At 42.1% G+C, this 20,305-nt stretch overlaps 1 protein-coding gene across 1 annotated transcript in view; it reads right to left on the bottom strand.

Moving 5' to 3' along the window:
- ANKDD1B (ankyrin repeat and death domain containing 1B) overlaps positions 1–19,562 on the bottom strand; it is a 62,218-nt gene extending 42,656 nt beyond the window's left edge. Inside the window, 6 exon segments of the mRNA XM_081510759.1 lie at positions 4,892–4,996; positions 5,095–5,197; positions 12,373–12,470; positions 14,893–14,994; positions 15,079–15,085; positions 19,411–19,562. Of these exon segments, the coding sequence (XP_081366885.1) occupies positions 4,892–4,996; positions 5,095–5,197; positions 12,373–12,470; positions 14,893–14,994; positions 15,079–15,085; positions 19,411–19,562 (567 nt within the window).
- Positions 19,563–20,305: the final 743 nt, after the last annotated feature.

Genomic DNA, 20,305 nt, shown 5'->3' with positions numbered 1-20,305 from the left:
GGCACATGTTTCAGGCAGGGCCAAACAGAATTGTTCCTGTGATTTATATATGAATATTTGATGAGGGAGAAATTTTCTTTCTTAGGAATCAAAATCCATAACAATATTCATAAGAATTTAAACTTGAGGCTGCTAGTAGCCCTCATTCCCACTATGTGGAGAGTGTACTTATCAGTAATGCCAACAGAGGGACTTCCCTGCTGGCCCAGTGGCTAAGACTCCATGCTCCCAGTGCAGGGGGCCCGGGTTCCATCCCTAGTCAGGGAACTAGACCCCACAAACTGCAACTCAGAGTTCACATGCTTCAAGTAAAGATCTCACATGCTGCAAATAAGACCCGGCACAGCCAAATAAATACTTTTTTAAAAATGCCAACAGAGACAGCCAAGAGTTGGGGGGGGGGGGGGCTGGATCTAGCCATGCCTGCACCCAGAGAGATATACCCTCAAACCCTTTAGTTAGGACTTCATAAACTACCTTTAATGTTTATTCCAGATTAAACTGGATTTTTATCACTCATAACAGAAAGAATTCTCACTAATACATATTTAGCAATCTGGGGACAAACACTGCTGGAAATATTAGGAGTCTGTTCAACCTTAAAATGGCCTTACTCTTTTATCCTTGGTTGCTACCAAGTCTTGCATTTCTGCATGGTTAAACAAAGTGACGGAGGACCCACCCACAGAGAAAGTCTAGTCTGATAAGAAGTGGGAGGTTATCAAAGATAAAACATTTTTCCTCCCTAACAAAACAGCCATTGCTTTGAACTTTGGATGCTCTTTAAAAAATGTTATCATCAAGGAAAAAAAAAAAGTGAAAGCCAAATTACACAAAATAAGGACATTTAAAGTAGTCTGTATCTTATAAACATTCAAAAGGTAGAATAAAGAAAGACCAGGTGACAGTAAAATGAGATACAAATCTTTTCTTCCATCTCTAGTATATATTATAAGCAAAATAACAAGAAGTTTAAAAACGTGAGTTTTTTTTTAAATATAGTTTATTATGTCTACTTTCATTTTTTAACCACCCATCCCTTTTAAATTATGTTCAAGTGGGCCTCTATCCAGTGCAGCAGTCTCCATGAACGGAGCCTGTCCTCACTGTAAGTCAGGGGGATTTTCCAGCCTGGAGGACTGTGGAGCCTGGTGTCAGCGCCTCAGGCTTCAGACCCCAGACAACCACAACTCAGAATCCTGAATCCCTTTCTTAATTAGCAAAAATAAGAAGGGTTCAGAATTTCTGTTCCTTTTTTTTCATGTATTAGCTTAATGTGTACTTAACCTAATATGTCTTAATTCAGTGCATTTAAATTGTTTGCCCATGAATAAGTCTGAGGAGTTGCAATTATTCATTAAAATTATTTTTCATTTTTAAGTTTACTGCAGGGTTATTTGACAAGTTACCAAGTGGAGTGAAAGTTTCACAAACAGCCATTAAGTGGGCACCCAAAGACCAACCTGACCACACGGATCCCACACGGATCCCAGAGAGGGCGTCCTGGAGGGCCTCCTGGGAGAGGAGGTGGTGGAGACCAGCACGAAGTGCCCCAGTGCCTCCTGGGCGTATCTTCAGTATGAAATTTCCCCTCACTCTGCTATGAGGAAGTCACAGCTGAATTCAGCAAAAGGGGAAAGCAGTGGGTCCCTACATAACTGGATATTTGAGAGAGAAAAAGAACATTCAGCAAAAAGTGCTGGAAGAGCAGTGCGTTGCTTCTGAAGTCATTGAACTGCTGTGAATGGGAGCCGCTGGGTCAGCTCTCTCCAGACAAGAGGCAACATGTTCGATGTAATCTAAGGCTGTGAGGTGTGGACCACAGGTCCACAGAAGAAACTGTCTTCTCAAATCCTCACGCTCATTATCTCCAGCCTTCTGAACAAGGATGCTTTCTTTTGCATTTGGACCTCTAGAGATTTCCTGTAAAGATTCCTTTAAACCAGTGGAAGTTCCTCTATTTACACAGCTGAAACCAACCTAATGTTGCACCACCAGACTTTGTAAATATCCAAAGATACATGAGTGGCCTCTGAGGCCGTTCCCTTTAGTGTCCCTCCCTCTCCAGACTTTTTGGTCTGAGTACTTATTTTTGATCACTAGGTGGAAGTTACACATAGAGGCAAAATATCTAGGCTACTTAACTCATAACTTCTCCCGGCTGCTCTAATCTGTCTCCTCTGGAGGGGCCACGTGTTTTTTAAAGCTACAGAGTTGGGAGAAACCTCAAAATAGTTCCCAGTGTCCTCCATCTCTGCCATCCTACCCAATCTCTTCTGGGCCTACTTAAATCCATTTGATTAATAAAAACCTCCTCCCTGTTCCGCTTTCCTTGTGAGCTTTTGGAGTTCCCTCCAAGGCTAATGAGAAGGATTACTAACTATGAGCAAGTATACAGGCTCTCAGTCACCTTCTGTGGATAAGAAACTGGGCAAGAAGGCCAGCTGTGAAGGTGGAGCAGTCTTTTCCATTCAATGCATTTCATGAGTTCCACAATACCTTTAAGCAAATATAGATGCGATACCCAATAATGAATTAATGGACCCTGAGCTCTGGATCCCAGTTCCTACTGGCTTTGGCTAATATCCATGACCCCGTTCACAGATCTCAGAAAAAGGACAGACTGTCTCTCCCATGGATGAATCCAGGTTTCTTTAGGAATGGGACTCAGAGGCTCTTCTTTCCCTAGATGACCCAGGGGATTCATGATTTGCTCATTCTGCATATGGTTCTCAATGCAGCTTCATTTTAGGATCTCTCAGCTGAACACCTGGTTCTGCATAGTCAGGGTTCCTTAGTCTTTTCCCCAACAAATAGTCAGAGTTGGAGGGAGAGGAGTGGGACAGGGCAAATTCAGAGCCAGCTGAAGAGATACCAGACAGGAAGGCCAGCAGAAGCTGCAGAAGTGGGGAACGCTCCCCGTAAACCTGCTTTGGTCATTGAGGCCCCTCAGCCTGTCTGATCCTCCCCACACACAGCTGTCTCCCATGAAAGCATCCAGAGCCCACTGAAAAGGAAGACAGTCCTGTGTCTCATACAAAACTGGCTGTGAACACACATTTGCTGACTTGAACTGAATGGAATTCAATCATAGGCCACACTCCTAGTTAGCATGGATCAAACTGGAATGTCTGACTTCTTCATCCTGACATTAAATGCTGTTTGATGATGGTTATCAGCTTGAGGAAACCAGACAGCGTTTTACCCTATAATAATTGTTATAATAACTACCATTTAGTGAGCGCTCACCATGTGCCAGGCTCTTTGCTAGGTGCTCTATAGTCATTAACTCATTTAAGCATCCCGGCAATGGCTGCTTTGACTCTGCTACATGGGAATGGCTTAGGGTTGTTGTCTGATTGGAAAGGAATGGTAGAATGGCTTGCCATTTTGCTCACAGGCAGAGGTATCTGTACATAAGATTGAGGAAGTATGAAAATCATTAACATCAAAAAATGGAGATATTGCTGATAAAAAGAGACATGGAGGTCAAGACATCCCTCAAAATCATGCCTTGGTGCTACCATGAAATAGGTTTTATCATTCCCATTGCACAGAGGCAAACACTGAGGACTTCAGCAGTTGGAGGACTTGCTAAACCCACATATTTAATATATGCCCAGACCTCAGCCCAAGTCTGTCTGCCTCCAAGCTGTAAAATGTATAGTTGCTCAGTCGTATTTAGAAGAAGTAAAAGAAATTTATAGACTTCATTTGACAAAAGTTTTTGCTATTATTTTTAAGATTGAGGTCAAAAAAATGTGCAAGTTTCCTAAAAGAGATGAAATAAAGTGAATATTAAGGATTAACTTTGAGAGTCTTCGATGGAGAATGAAGTTCGACAGGCACAGTGAAGAGGAAGTCCCATTTGAAATCCAAATGTCAACCCCACAGAGGATACTGCTTTATGAAAAAAGCCTAGAAAGGGCTATTCCCTAGCACATGGGCAACGCCCACTGTTCTCTGAGCAGGGAGGCAGCACAGCATGGTGGCTGGAGTCAGCCAGATCTGAGTTCAAACCCTGGCTCTGTCACCTTCCAGTCTGGGGAGCTCAGACCAGGTACTTAGTCTCTCTGAGCCTCGACTTCCTCAAATATAAATAAAAATATTTCTTCATTATAGGATTACTATGGGGATTAACAGTATAAAGTATTCATTTAGCAATGATTTGTTAAGTATCCATATGTGCCAAGCTCTAGACCGCTCACTGAAATAATGTGTGGACACAGCTTTCCTTTGGGCCAAGCGCACCAATAAATATTCAGTAAGTGGTGCATAGTTGCTTCAGTCATGCCCAACTCTGCAACCCCATGGACTGTATGTAGCCCACCAGGCTCCTCTGTCCATGGGGATTCTCCAGGCAAGAATACTGGAGTGGGTTGCCATGCCCTCCTCTAGGGGATCTTCCCGACCCAGGGATCAAACCCCCGCATCTCTTATGTCTCCTGCATTGTAGGCAGGTTCTTTACCACTAGAGCCACTGTAGCTGTTATTATTATTACCATGCTTCTTATGAGAAGAAAAAAATAGAGACAAATATGGTGCGATTGCACTATACTCCAGGGCTCATTGCAGCCCAGGCTTGGGTCAAGTACATTCCCAAAAGGCCAGGCATAACAGAGTAAGATACAGACACCCACACAGACATCCACCCCGTGGCCAGGATGAGGGAGTAGAGACTGCTTCTTCATTACTTTCTGCCTCCCCCACATGCAGGGGCCAAGGCCACCCTCAGCTCTGATAACCGCCTTCGGCTCTGCAGTCTGCCAGAGCAAGGGAGGAGTCAGCTACAGGGCCGGATCCGTCTGTGCCGGCTGCTCTGGTACTTCCAGCAGAGACAGGAAGACGGTAGAATTTAGTGGGGTTTATCTGAGACCCACAGCTAGCACACCTCATCAGGCTGGTCCAGGTCTTCCAGGTACAGATCTTGAATGAGGTGGTTCACGATGTGCATGTTATTGCTCTGAGCTGCAAAGTGGAGGGCATTCATTCCATCCTAAAGAGAGCCAGGGGAGAGGAGGTAATTACTCTGTAATCTTCCCTCTCCTGCATTGTGAGAGAGGGCTTCTGTCCGGCTGTGATCCACATACCTACCTGACTCGTGGCTCTCTGGCCTGCTCCAGCTCTAATCAACATGAGCATGCTCTCCAGGCTTCCAGACCAGGCTGCAAGGTGAAGTACTGTCAAGCCATGCTTCCTCAAGAAAAGAGAAGAAAGGAATCCATCACTTGAGTGAGCCACCACACTATCTCAGCCAACGAAAGCCGGGTTAATACCTAACTGCTGAAGATCAAGAAATGAGAGAGTTCAGTATTCAGCAAAAGTGATATTTCAATTCTATGGGGAAAATGAATACATTTAAAAGTAATACAAGTGCAAGTGATTCATCATCTGAAAAAAAAAATTAAATCCTGTATCATATCATACATACAAAAAAAGCACACAAACAATAAACATATTAGAAGAAAATTTAGATTATAATGTATGGTGTTTTGATTCAAAAGTTATAAAAGAAACAAGTTGATAAACAAAGTCAGTAAACAAATGATAGATTTTTAAAATGTAACTTAATACAGATAAATGGTTACTTTCTATAATATATGAAGTATTCTTACAAATCAATAAGGATCAAAAAAGGTACTCTCTTAAGGTATTAGTGGAAATGAAACCATTTCAGTTTAAACAATCTGGCAATATCTATTAAAATTTTAAATACAACCAGCAATCCCACTCCTGGTACTCTATCCCATGAAAATAAATTTCTGGACCTAATGTTATATAAACAAGTTTATTAAATGCAACCATTAAAATTGACAGCAAGGTAAATGTCCATCAATATGGGAACACTGAACAAATCAGGGAACAATCACACCACATCAGTTCAGTTCAGTCGCTCAGTCGTGTCCGACTCTCTGCGACCCCATGAATTGCAGCACGCCAGGCCTCTCTGTCCATCACCAACTCCCGGAGTCTACCCAAACCCGTGTTCATCGAGTCGGTGATGCCATCCAACCATCTCATCCTCTGTCGTCCCCTTCTCCTCCCGCCCCCAATCCTACCCAGCATTAGGGTCTTTTCCAATGAGTCAAACCTTCGCATGAGGTGGCCAAAGTATTGGAGCTTCAGCTTCAACATCAGACCTTCCAATGAACACCCAGGATTGATCTCTTTTAGGATGGATTGATTGGATCTCCTTGCAGTCCAAGGGACTCTCAAGAGTCTTCTCCAACACCACAGTTCAAAAGCATCAATTCTGCGGCGCTCAGCTTTCTTCACCGTCCAACTCTCACATCCATACATGGCCACTGGAAAAACCATAGCTTTGACTAGACGGACTTTTGTTGGCAAAGTAATGTCTCTGCTTTTAAACATGCTATCTAGGTTGGCCATAACCTTCCTTCCAAGGAGTAAACGTCTTTTAATTTCATGGCTGCAGTCACCATCAGCAGTGATTCTGGAGCCCAAAAAAGTAAAGTCTGACACTGTTTCCACTGTTTCCCCATCTATTTCCCATGGAGTGATGGGACCAGATGCCATGATCTTAGTTTTCTGAATGTTGAGCTTTAAGCCAACTTTTTCACTCTCCTCCTTCACCTTCATCAAGAGGCTCTTTAGTTCCTCTTCACTTTCTGCCATAAGGGTGGTGTCATCCGCATATCTGAGGTTATTGATATTTCTCCCGGCAATCTTGATTCCAGCTTGTGTTTCTTCCAGCCCAGCGTTTCTCATGATGTACTCTGCATATAAGTTAAATAAGCAGGGTGACAATATACAGCCTTGATGTACTCCTTTTCCTATTCGGAACCAGTCTGTTGTTGCATGTCCAGTTCTAACTGTTGCTTCCTGACCTGCATACAGGTTTCTCAAGAGACAGGTCAGATGGTCTGGTATTCCCATCTCTTTCAGAATTTTCCACCGTTTATTGTGATCCACACAGTCAAAGGCTTTGGCATAGTCAATAAAGCAGAAATAGATGTTTTTCTGGAACTCTCTTGCTTTTTCGATGATCCAGCGGATATTGGCAATTTGATCTCTGGTTCCTCTGCCTTTTCTAAAACCAGCTTGAACATCTGGAAGTTCACGGTTCACGTATTGCTGAAGCCTGGCTTGGAGAATTTTGAGCATTACTTTACTAGCATGTGAGATGAGTGCAATTGTGCGGTAGTTTGAGCGTTCTTTGGCATTGCCTTTCTTTGGGATTGGAATGAAAACTGACCTTTTCCAGTCCTGTGGCCACTGCTGAGTTTTCCAAATTTGCTGGCATATTGAGTGCAGCACTTTCACAGCATCACCTTTGAGGATTTGAAATAGCTCAACTGGAATTCCATCACTTCCACTAGCTTTGTTCGTAGTGATGCTTTCTAAGGCCCACTTGACTTCACATTCCAGGATGTCTGGCTCTAGGTGAGTGATCACACCATCGTGATTATCTGGGTCGTGAAGATCTTTTTTGTACAGTTCTTCTGTGTATTCTCGCCACCTCTTCTTAATATCTTCTGCTTCTGTTAGGTCCATACCATTTCTGTCCTTTATCGAGCCTATCTTTGCATGAAATGTTCCTTTGGTATCTCTAATTTTCTTGAAGAGGTCTCTAGTTTTTCCCAATCTGTTGTTTTCCTCTATTTGTTTGCACTGATCGCTGAGGAAGGCTTTCTTATCTCTCCTTGCTATTCTTTGGAACTCTGCATTCAGATGAAAATATCTTTCCTTTTCTCCTTTGCTTTTCGCTTCTCTTCTCTTCCCAGCTATCTGTAAGGCCTCCTCAGACAGCCATTTTGCTTTTTTGCATTTCTTTTCCATGGGGATTTTCTTGATCCCTGTCTCCTGTACAATGTCACGAACCTCTGTCCATAGTTCATCAGGCACTCTGTCTATGAGGTCTAGTCCCTTAAATCTATTTGCCACTTCCACTGTATACTCATAAGGGATTTGATCTAGGTCATACCTGAATGGTCTAGTGGTTTTCCCTACTTTCTTCAATTTAAGTCTGAATTTGGCAATAAGCAGTTCATGATCTGAGCCACAGTCTGCTCCTGGTCTTGTTTTTGCTGACTGTATAGAGCTTCTCCATCTTTGGCTGCAAAGAATATAATCAATCTGATTTCGGTGTTGACCATCTGGTGATGTCCACGTGTAGAGTCTTCTCTTGTGTTGTTGGAATAGGGTGTTTGCTATTACCAGTGCGTTCTTGTGGCAAAACTCTATTAGCCTTTGCCCTGCTTCATTCTGTACTCCAAGGCCAAACTTGCCTGTTACGCCAGGTGTTTCTTGACTTCCTACTTTTGCATTCCAGTCCCCTATAATGAAAAGGACATCTTTTTTGGGTGTTAGTTCTAGAAGGTCTTGTAGGTCTTCATCATGTAGGCATTAAAAATAATTAATTAGGGCTATAACAATTGGAGAGATTTCCATTAGGTAGCTATTAAATGTGGAAAATAAGATGCAGATAAAATTTATTACAATCCCATTTTTTATAAAACAAGCAATGACCTCACAGGTGTTTATGAATGTATCTATATCTATTGTAAGTGGGTAAGTAGGTGGATAGACAGCAATGTGGATATGATCATATGAGCAAGAGGAAAAGTATAGAAATAAACACACAGATCCTACCTACATTCCTAAATGTAGTTACTGGAGAAGAGGAAGCTACGCAAAAAAAGAAAAACCAGAGAAGACTGAAGTTATAAAAAGAATTCTACTTATATATAAATTATTTAAAATAAACTCTCTATATAAAATCATGTAAGCGTGTGTATACACATACATGTGCATAAGAGAGGCTGAGATTCTGCTCAAGACCTACTGACCTGTAGTGATGCTGGGGGGACTCAGACTTGTACACCAAATGAACAGGCAGAAAAATGTGAAAGAAAATAGCTAGCAGTTAATATTGGTTATCTCAGAGAGGAGGGAATGAAGGGCTGTGACTTGGGGAAAATTGAGACCTGAGCCCTAGGTCCCAAGTTTTAGAAGTCTACAGAGCAGACATTATGAGCATGATCTGTAGACTCAAACAAACTGACCTCAAACTCTGTCTCTATACCACTTCCAAATGTTGCAGTGTTGCTCAGCTTAGTTAACCCTAAGCCTCAGGATCCTTATCTGTAAGTTCATGTGTCTGCTTTTCTATTTCCTTTTATCTTTGTCAAAAAAAATCTATGAATAAGGTCTAAGGATCTAATGTATAATGTGGTGACTCTAGTTGATAAGACTTTTATGCAAGTGAAATTTGCTAAGTGCATAGAATTTACATGTTCTCACCAAAAAAAGAGATGATGAGTGTGTTAATTAACTAGATAGGAGAAATCTTTTCACAATGTATACACACACTGAATCGTCACTATGTACATTTTAAATGTATCATAATTTCATTTGTCAGCTATAACTCAACAAAGCTGAAAAAAATTCTTAAATAAATCTCTTTTAAAATGAAGGCAAACAACAATAAAAACAAGAAAACCAACAAGGTTTATAGGGGAAATGAGACAGGTACCCAACACTAAAAAACTCTGTCATTGATACATTTTCATTTTTTAAAAATATAGGACCCTGCTCTGGACTGAATGTTTGTGTCTCTCAATAACTCATATGTTAAGTCTAATCCCCAATGTGATGGATTTGAAAGTCATGCTTTTGGGAGCTAATTAGGTCAGGAGAGTAAGAACTCCTGATGAATGGGATTAGTGCCCTTATAAACAGACACAGAGCTTGACTCCTCACTCTGCTCTCCACGGAGAGTGAATAAAACCAGAAATGGCTCTCGCAAGACACTGGAAGTGCTACCATCTTGATCTTGGAGTCTCCAGTTTCCAGGTGTGTGAGAAATAAATGTTTGTTGTGGAAGCCACCCAGCCTATGGTATATTTCTTACATCAGCCCAAACTAAAACAGACCCTAATAAAAAACAGTAGTACAATTATACATTAAATGGTTAAGTATTTAATCCAATAACAAGGTACTACATACAAAAAAAATCATCTATAACTTCTGTAAATGTGCCTTCCAAAAAGTAAGCCTTCTCAGAACATCTTACTTGTCTCTTGTAATCAATTGTATTTGTAAACCTAGAGGACAGTTAGATAAATGTATAGCATACAAATCAATAAACAAGGAATGAGGTTCTGTGGGGGCGGTCCATTTTGAAGTGTATAAGCCTTTTAGCAGTGATTTTGGGTGCCACTGAAACTGCATTAATGTTTTCCCTTATTCTCAGTAAAGTTCAGGTATGGAGAAGCAAAAAAAAAAAAACACACCCCAGATTACTGAGATGTATGCTGGGAAATAAGCAGGGTGACAATATACAACCTTGACAGACTCCTTTTCCTACTTGGAACCAGTATGTTGTTCTATGTCCAGTTATAACTGTTGCTTCCTGACCTGCATACAGATTTCTCAAAAGGCAGGTAAGGTGGTCTGGTATTCCCATCTCTTTCAGAATTTTCCACAGTTTGTGGTGATCCACACAGTCAAAGGCTTAGGCATAGTCAATAAAGCAGAAATAGATATTTTTCTGGAACTCTCTTGCTTTTTCGATGATCCAACGGATGTTGGCACTTTGATTTCTGGTTCCTCTGCCTTTTCTAAATCCAGCTTGCACATCTGGACGTTCACGGTTCATGTATTATTGAAGCCTGGTTTGAAGAATTTTGAGCATTACTTTACTAGTGTGTGAGATGAGTGCAATTGTGCGGTGGTTTAAGCACAAGCTGGAATCAAGATTGCTGGGAGAAATATCAATAACCTCAGATATGCAGATGACACCACCCTTATGGCAGAAAGTGAAGAAGAACTAAAGAGACTCTTGATGAAACTGAAAGAGGAGAGTGAAAAAGTTGGGTTAAAGCTCAACATTTCGAAAACTAAGATCGTGGCATCTGGTCCCATCACTTCATGGCACATAGATGGAGAAACAATGGAAACAGTAACAGACTTTATTTTGGGAGGGCTCCAAAATCACTGCAGATGGTGACTGCAGCAATGAAATTAAAGACACTTGCTCTTTGGAAGAAAAGGTATGACCAACCCAGCATATTAAAAAGACATTAAAAGACATTAGAGAGAAATTACTTTGCCAACAAAGGTCCATCTAGTTAAGGTTATGGTTTTTCCAGTAGTCACGTATGGATGTGAGAGTTGGACTATAAAGAAAGCTGAACGCTGAAGAATTGATGCTTTTGAACTGTGGTGTTGGAGAAGACTCTTGAGAGTCCCTTGGACTGCAAGGAGATCCAACCAGTCCATCCTAAAGGAAGTCAGTCCTGAATATTCATTGGAAGGACTGATGTTGAGGCTGAAGCTCCAATACTTTGGCCACCTGATGTGAAGAACTGACTCACTGAAAAAGATCCTCATGTTGGGAAAGATTAACGGCAGGAGGAGAAGGGGATGACAGGGGATTAGATGGCTGGATGGCATCACTGACTCGATGGACATGAGTTTGAGCAAGCTCCAGGGTTGGTGATAGACAGGGAAGCCTGGCGCGCTGCAGTCTATGGGGTCACAGAGAATCATACACAACTGAGTGACTGAACTGAACTGAAAGGAGCTTTGAGAGTAGATGTTTGTATTATCCTCTGATCACCACCTGCCCTCCACCTGGGAGCCTTTGTCCACATCTGGAGTAAGAACTTCCATTTACCTCATCGGCCTCTTCCCCAGACTTGGAGGTGCTGCCCACTTTGAACCAGAGTACTCACCTCTGGGTTATGCAACTGATCCTCTGAGAAACCATTTATCCTTACAAATGCATGCTATGGACATAAGGTCAATATGGGAAATAAGCAAAAGCCTAAGTCCTATTGGTAGTGAAGAAACAGTTTTGCCACCAAATACAAAGAGTACATGACATGCATATTCTTTAAAGAGATCTTGCCAAAATGAATACTGTCAATGGAAACAGTTTGTGTGTATGTGGAGAAAAGATAACCCAAGTGACCAGATTTCCCCCTTACAATAGTTATGCTCTAATCTGAGTGCCAAAGAATAATGCTTTTGAACTGTGGTGTTGGAGAAGACTCTTGAGAGTCCCTTGGACTGCAAGGAAATCCAACCAGTCCATCCTAAAGGAAATCAGTCCAGAATGTTCATTGGAAGGACTGATGTTGAAGCTGAAACTCCAATACTTCGGTCACCTGATGTGAAGAACTGACTCATTTGAAAAGACCCTCATGCTGGGAAAGATTGAAGGCGAAAGGAGAAGGGAATGACAGAGGATGAGATGGTTGGATGGCATCACTGACTCAATGGACATGAGTTTGCGTAAACTCTGGGAGTTGGTGAAGGTCAGGGAGGCCTGGAGTGCTGCAGACCATGGGGTCGCAAAGAGACACGACTGAGCGACTGATCTGAACTGAACTGAATCTATTCTACCAAATGATGGTATCCACCCTGGCCTTGTGATTAAGCAAGAAATCCACAGCAGATAAACGATTTGTCCCCACTGCAAAATGCAAGGCTGTGCGGTTCATCTGAGGAAACATAATTTGTGTCTTCAGTCATCTGATTGCTATTTCGCCTTCTTAAGATTCCTGGCTCTTGAAATGTCCATAATTTTTTTTTTTTACCAGGTGTTTGTGTTTTGATCATCTACTCTTTGCCTTGTCTTTAAAAGCAGTGAGAACTGTATCCAGCATAACCTTACATTTCTCTACTGTTAGATAACATCAGAGAATTTAGTAACCAACTGGAGTGTATACATCAAGCTGAAATCCACTGCATAACCTATGACTGATTGTAACAATATAATAGATTTCAACTAGAGTGTAAAAGCTGTATTTTTCCTGTATGCAATCATTAGTAATGGTAGGATATATTGATAATGCATAACAAAAAATTTTCCTAGAAGTTCAGTCCATATGTGGCTCTTTCCCCTGTGGTTTTTTGGATTGTACGTTGTATTGAATCAAACAAATCAAGAAAGAGAAAGAAAGAAACATAAAGAAAGAAGGGAGGGAGAGAAGGAAGGAAAAAAGGAAAGACACACACAGAAAAAAAAGCATGACTATCTTTCAAAGAAAAGCCAACTTGGTGCTCCCAGGATGTCCGGAGACAGTCTGATGTGCTTCAGACAAAGGATGTTTTGCTTGTAAGTAAAACACATGTCATATTTCCCACATTCTGGACATTGATTTTGCTTCCAAAGAATTTACTATCCTTTGCTTCTCATTTATAAATTATTGCAAAAATATGAGAACTGTTTAAACATCTGATTTCCTTAGTAGCTAAATCGGTGATAAACTAAGTTTGACAAAACATGAGTTACCTTTGCTATTGTTTGCAGTCTAGAGCTATATTCTAGTATGTCCAATTTGGGCTTATAAACTCCCCTTTAACTTTATTTGAGAATAAGGATGCAAACCAAAATAGCATCCGAGATAAGTCAATAAAACCACTTCCATTTTTTTTCATCTTTGTCATCACCAATTTTAAAGAACCCTACAAGCAACCATGTCAGCAATTTGCTGTAAACAGGGCTAAAAAAGATGTCATTAGAAACTATAATATAATTCACCAGGAGTTTATAATAACTTGCTACATTGGCTGTTAGTGTATTAAGTACTTTTATATAAAAGTATGGTTTAAAATATTAGAAAGTTATATGGAAAAATTTTCAAACGGTTATTGAAAGGTACATTGAAAGGTACATTGGAGGATCTATTTCCTGCTGTTTAAAAAATGATTATTGCTTTACTTATTCAACAGTTAATCCAGGTATTACCTTCAAAGATCCTTGCTTATTTCTTTTGCTCCCTTCTTTTCTTGTTTCCTTTCGTCTTTTTTGTTTCTAAAATTGTTCTGCTGCAAAAATTTGCCATTTTTCTACTCTTTCTAGGATGTCTATGTATAATGAATAGTATATCCACACATAACATATTAGACATGCTCACAATATACACAGACACATAAATCCCCTCACATACACGCATGCACAACTGCTAGACATCCTTCCACTGCACACCTCAGTTTCTATGACTCACTGCGTGGAACAGATTCAGGTTTTGTGGAAGGTGAAGTTTACACTTCTTAGGAGCCCTCTTTAAAGCCAGAGTCAGAAAGCTTAACTGATGGCAGTTTAAATTTCTTCCTTTTTCAGATGTTACAACATCATTTAACAATGGAACACACTGCTAGAGCCCTCCACGTCCCTTGGAAGGAGTCTGTACAAGCAGGTCTCTTAAAGTTTACTCATTTAGCATCAAACCCACCTCTGCCATCCCCACCTTGAACGACTCCACAAATCGCCCTGAACAACAGACACAGCCCCCGATCTGTTCACTTTGATGAACCTGCTTTGTGGGGCTGTCAGGAAATCTCCACAAAACCAAGGAGAAGGCAATCCATTTTTCTGGCAGTGGGACTTCTCCCCTAAACCCAGGCACTGAAGAACAAGTGTGAGCCGGGTCTCAGTCGAGGCCTCACTGCCCAACAGGCAGATGTACTATAGTTCGCAGGCAGTAAAAAGCAAACCCGTACTTTCCTTTGGATTTTAATTTGGAAGGCTCCAACCACAAAGCACATCACTGATGAGAAAACAATGATGAACTGTGTAGCAAAAGACATTCTGCCTTTCCAGAATGTGTGAGGCCAAAGTGATCCACAGGCTATGATCCAGGACCAAGTCCAAGCCCATAACCTTGACACCTGGCTACACTGCCCACCCAAGGACTTAGCACAGCTGCACATAAAGACCCTGGGCACGTCCCCTCAGATTAGAACAATTAAAACACCAAGAGCCTCTTCTACAGCTTGATTGCACTATTAAACATTCTGGAACTGCCAACAAAAGAGGTCCCCCTCATCTCATTTAGCAGAATCGTTTTTATTTTTGTTTCAGTTGTACTGTGTAAACCCACACTGCTGTCACTTGTCACATCTGTGATTTCTATTCACATTGTTCACAGCATTAATATTAACCTTCTTTTCAAACAGCTTCTCCATAAGATACAAATTATTGCTTTTAGCAGCATTCTGGAAGCTTCTCTCATTTGGCAGCTCTGAAAGCAAGCAAGCAGGCATGACTGTGGGAATTGAAGAGGGTTGAAGAGAAAGCAAACCTCATGTGGCAAACCTTGGGACTAAAAGCCTGAAACAACAGCCTTGAGCCTTTCACAGTCTGCTATTTTGGATGTGGGAACTTTGCTTCAATATTTTATAAAGCTGTATTATCAAGATTCCACGTTCTCCTCACACTGCAAGTGTTTTCACAGCCTTAAACATCTTCCTATCCCAAACAAAACATTATTCTCAAGGACCACCCTGAAGTCAGCAACGCAGTATATAGCTCTAGGAGGTTGGAGGGTGGCCACTGACTTCTCAAGGGGCGTTGTTTATAAAATGTTTGTACAAGATTAGACAGGGAGGAGCCCAAATACTCTGTACAAGCTTACAGAGATAAAATTGTTGTCTGCAGAGCCCTGTGGGATGACAGACCTGCAGAAACAAAACCATGAAATGCAGCGCATCATATAAATAGTCACGAATGAAGGTTAAAAGGAATGAACATGTTTTATTTTCATTTACATGAAAGGAGATAAAAGTGGATTTTTACTTTTACTAGAAACATTAATATTACTATCACTACGAACATTACAGGTCACATACATAGTACATAGTCAGATGGCAGGTTTTATTAAATAGCTTAGAAAGATTCCAGGATTTACTGAGTTTTTTTGTTTGTTTGTTTGCTTCTTTGTTGGTGTTAGTTTGGAATATAAAGGAGCTGAAAAGGGACTTCCCTGGCAGTCCAGCAGCTAAGACTTCCTGTTCCCAGGGGCCCCTCCCTAGTCAGGGAACTAGATCCCACATGCCACAGTAAAGATCGAAGATTCTGCTTGCTACAACAAAGAGCTGGCGAAGCCAAAGAAATAAGTTTTTTTTTTTTAATCATAAAACTTTTAGAAGAAAACATAGGAGAAAAGCTTCATAAACTGGGATTAGGCAAAGAGTTCTGTCTTACACATGACTCCAACTGCATGACCATAAATGAAAACAATAGTAAATTGGACCTTAAAAAAATTTCAAACTTTGCTCTGTGAAAAATACTGTTAAGAGAACAAAAAAGACAACCTATAGATTGGGGAAACATATATGCAAATCACACATCTGACAAATGACTCAACAGTAAGAAAACAAAATCCAATTTAAAAATAGGGAAAAGACTTCAATGGAACAAAAGGAACCAAAGAGGATATACAGATGGCAATAAACACATGAGAAGATGTTCAGCATCATTACCTATTAGGGAAATATAACTTAAAACCACAAGGAGATACCAATACACACCTGTTAGAATGGCTAAAATTGAAAAAATACCAACAATACCAAATTTAAGTTCCTCTCTCAGGGCATCAAGGCCTTGCCTGAACTGGTTCTGTGTACCACCCCAATCTCATTCGCTCTCCCCTTCACTCCCTAATATTCAAATAGTCTGGTCTTACTCCTCTTTCTTTTTCTTAAAACATTTATTTAACTGCACCTGGTCTTAGTTGCTGCATGCAGGATCTTCCCTTGCGGGGCACAAAATCTCAGCAGTAGTTGCAGAATGCCAACATGCTGGATCTTAGCTTCCCCACCAGGGATCGAACCCAGAGTCTCCCACATTGTCAGATGGATTCTTAACCACTGGCCCAACAGAGGAGTCCGCTTCCTCCTTTTTCAACAATAGATCAGTTTCATTCCTGCCTTGCATTTGCTATTCCTCTTGCTTTTAATGCTCTTCCCCCCCCCCAAACTTCCCATGGTTCATTTCAGTTCAGTTGAGTCGCTCAGTCGTGTCCACCCCATGGACTGCAGCACGCCAGGCCTTCCTGTCCATCGCCAACTCCCGGAGTTTACTCAAACTCATGTCCATCGAGTCAGTGATGCTATCCAACCATCTCATCCTCTGTTGTCCCCTTCTCCTCCTGCCTTCAACCTTTCCCAGCATCAGGGGCTTTTCAAATGAGTCAGTTCTTAGCATCAGGTGGCCAAAGTATCGGAGTTTCAGCTTCAACAGCAGTCCTTCCAATAAATATTTAGGACTGATTTCCTTTAGGATGGACTGGTGGATCTCCTTGTAGTACAAGGGACTCTCAAGAGTCTCCTCCAACTCTACAGTTCAAAAACATCAATTTTTGATGTTTTTCTTTATAGTCCAAATCTCATATCCATACGTGACTACTGGAAAAACCATAGCTTTGACTAGACAGATCTTTGTTGGCAAAGTAATGTCTCTGCTTGTTAATATGCTGTCTAGGTTGGTCATAACTTTTCTTCCAAGGAGCAAGCATCTTTTAATTTCATGGCTGCAGTCACCATCTGCAGTGATTTTGGAGCCCCCAAAAAATACTTCATCCCCATCTATTTGCCATGAAGTGATGGGATCAGATGCCATGATCTTAGTTTTCTGAATGTTGAGTTTTAAGCCAGCTTTTTCACTCTCATCTTTCAGTTTCATCAAGAGGCTCTTTAGTTCTTCTTCACTTTCTGCCATAAGGGTGGTGTCATCTGCATATCTCAGGTTATTGATATTTCTCCTGGCAATCTTGATTCCAGCTTGTGCTTCCTCCAGCCCAGCGTTTCTCATGATGTACTCTGCATATAAGTTAAATAAGCAGGGTGACAATATACAGCCTTGACGTACTCCTTTTCCTATTTGGAACCAGTCTGTTGTTCCATGTCCACTTCTAACTGTTGCTTCCTGACCTGCATACAGATTTCTCAGGAGGCAGGTCAGGTGGTCTGGTATTCCCATCTCTTTCAGAATTTTCCACAGTTTGTTGTGATCCACACAGTCAAAGGCTTTGGCATAGTCAATAAAGCAGAAATAGATGTTTTTCTGGAACTCTCTTGCTTTTTTGATGATCCAGCGGATGTTGGCAATTTGATCTCTGGTTCCTCTGCCTTTTCTAAAACCAGCTTGAACATCTGGAAGTTCACGGGTCATGTACTGTTGAAGCCTGGCTTGGAGAATTTTGACCATTACTTTGCTAGCGTGTGAGATGAGTGCAATTGTGTGGTAGTTTGAGCATTCTTTGGCATTACCTTTCTTTGGGATTGGAATGAAAACTGACCTTTTCCAGTCCTGTGGCCACTGCTGAGTTTTCCAGACTTGCTGGCATATTGAGTGCAGCACTTTCACAGCATCATCTTTCAAGATTTGAAATAGCTCAACTGGAATTCCATCACCTCCACTAGCTTTGTTCATAGTGATGCTTCCTAAGGTCCACTTGACTTTGTACTCCAGGATGTCTGGCTCTAGGTTGGTGATCACACCATAGTGATTATTTGGGTCATGAAGATCTTTTTTGTATAGTTCTTCTGTGTATTTTTGCCACCTCTTCTTAATATCTTCTGCTTCTGTTAGGTCCATACCATTTCTGTCCTTTATTGTGTCCATATTGGCATGAAATGTTCCCTTGGTATCTCTAATTTTCTTGAGGAGATCTTTAGACTTTCCCATTCTATTGTTTTCCTCTATTTCTTTGCCTTGATTGCTGAGGAAGTTCCCATTGTTGATTCCTTCTTATCATTGAGAAATTTGGCTCAAATGTCCTGTCTGCCCTGATCACCAAATCTCCTGTTCCCCTGTCACAATCACATCACTCTATTCCATAGTCTCCATAGCATTCACTGCTACCTTAAAATATCTCATTCATTTATTGGCTTATTTATCTCATCATCTATCAACCCCCCACAGCCAGAAATTGAGCTTGGGGCAGAATATGCTCTGTCTGCATCTCTACATCTAGAATGTTCATTTACATAGTACTTTCTTGAAAATATTTCTAGAAAGAAAGGCTGGCTAGCCAGATGGATGGATGGATGGATGAACTAACTTAACCCTATCTTAAGAAACTGATGTTCTGCACCCAAGGCTAGTCTTCAGGAAATGAGGCCATCCCAGCGAGCTGACATGGATGGTGTGCCTGTTAAGAGACTCGATGTCATACTTACCTTTGAAGACTCTTAAACAGCATCCCTCAGTTTATGCTGGAAATTTATTCCCAAGGCACAGAGGAACCCCTTCATGCTTTAAAAACTAAAGTACAGAAAAGTTAGGTGACTTATTTGAGGTCACACAGTAAATTAGTGGAGGCTCAGGCTGTAGGAGATACCAGCACATTAAACTCTTTCCTTATTTGTAAAAGGGCTGAATCATTTCTTGGAAAATCCTCTTCCTTAATTTGAAAGAGGCTCACTTTCCTTCAACCTACAGTGCAGGGTTAACCTGAAATAAAACGTCCTGAGAAACGTGAGCCAACCCTTGGGAGGGTGTGGATCCTAAAGCTGAAACCCAGCCCACCGAGGGCGCAGGGGTGAGGATGGGCTCGGGTCCCTGCGGCATCCGCAGCTGCTCAACCAGTTCTCCCGGCCCGCCCCGCGCCGCCCCCGCGGGAGTTTCCAGACCTGTACCCGGACTCGTGGAACTCGTGTCCGGCCGCCGCCGCCTCCTCCTACGGCCGCTCTTGCTTGGGGACCCGGGACAGGCCCCTCTAGGGCCGGGCCGCGGCGCCCCTCAGGTCCTCCCGCAGCCCCCTCGCCGCCGCCCTGCGCCCTGGGGCGAGCAGACCGGGCTCCATGTCAGACCCCGAGGCCCGGCGCCGCGCACACCAGGGGCCGCTCTCCGCTGCGGACGCTTCTGCGGGCGCCTGGCCCGGGGCTGCCGTCCTGCCCGGGCGGGGCCGCCTTCAGGCGTGGCGCGCACTGTGCTGGAAGCACCTGCGGTAGAAATTAAGAGGAAAGTCCCGGCCACATTTAGGTGGTTCTGAGTACAATTTGGAGAAGACTCTTGAGAGTCCCTTGGACTGCAAGGAGACCCAACCAGTCCATCCTAAAGGAAATCAGTCCTGAATACTCATTGAAAGGACTGATGCTGAAGCTGAAACTCCAATGCTTTGGCCACCTGATGCGAAGAACTGACTCCTTGGAAAAGACCCTGATGCTGGGAAAGATTGAAGGCAGGAGGAGGACAGAGGATGAGATGGTTGGATGGCAACACCGAGTCAATGGACGTGAGTGTGAGCAAGCTCCGGGAGTTGGTGATGGACAGGGAAGCCTGGAGTGCTGCAGTCCATGGGGTCTCAAAGAGTCGGACACGACTGAGCGACTTAACTGAACTGAATAGAATACAATTCGGAGTTGTCGAGGTTAGCTTTATAAAACCAACACTATTGGATCTTCAGTACTGAATAAATTCTAAATGGGCTTCCAGAATTTTCTTTTGCATAAAGTACGACTCAGTTCCCTCTCTGAAAATGGAAAACCTTGGTATCCCGTTTTAATGCAGTGGTAACCTACTGGCCTCCCCATCTTGGGTAGTCTT

The sequence above is a fragment of the Giraffa tippelskirchi genome, chromosome 7 (genome assembly GCF_054371585.1).
Source record: "Giraffa tippelskirchi isolate mGirTip1 chromosome 7, T2T-mGirTip1v1.2.pri, whole genome shotgun sequence".
NCBI classification, from domain to species: domain Eukaryota; kingdom Metazoa; phylum Chordata; class Mammalia; order Artiodactyla; family Giraffidae; genus Giraffa; species Giraffa tippelskirchi.
The sequence above is the reverse complement of the archived record's forward strand: the minus strand, read 5'-3'. Positions and strand labels throughout refer to the sequence as shown.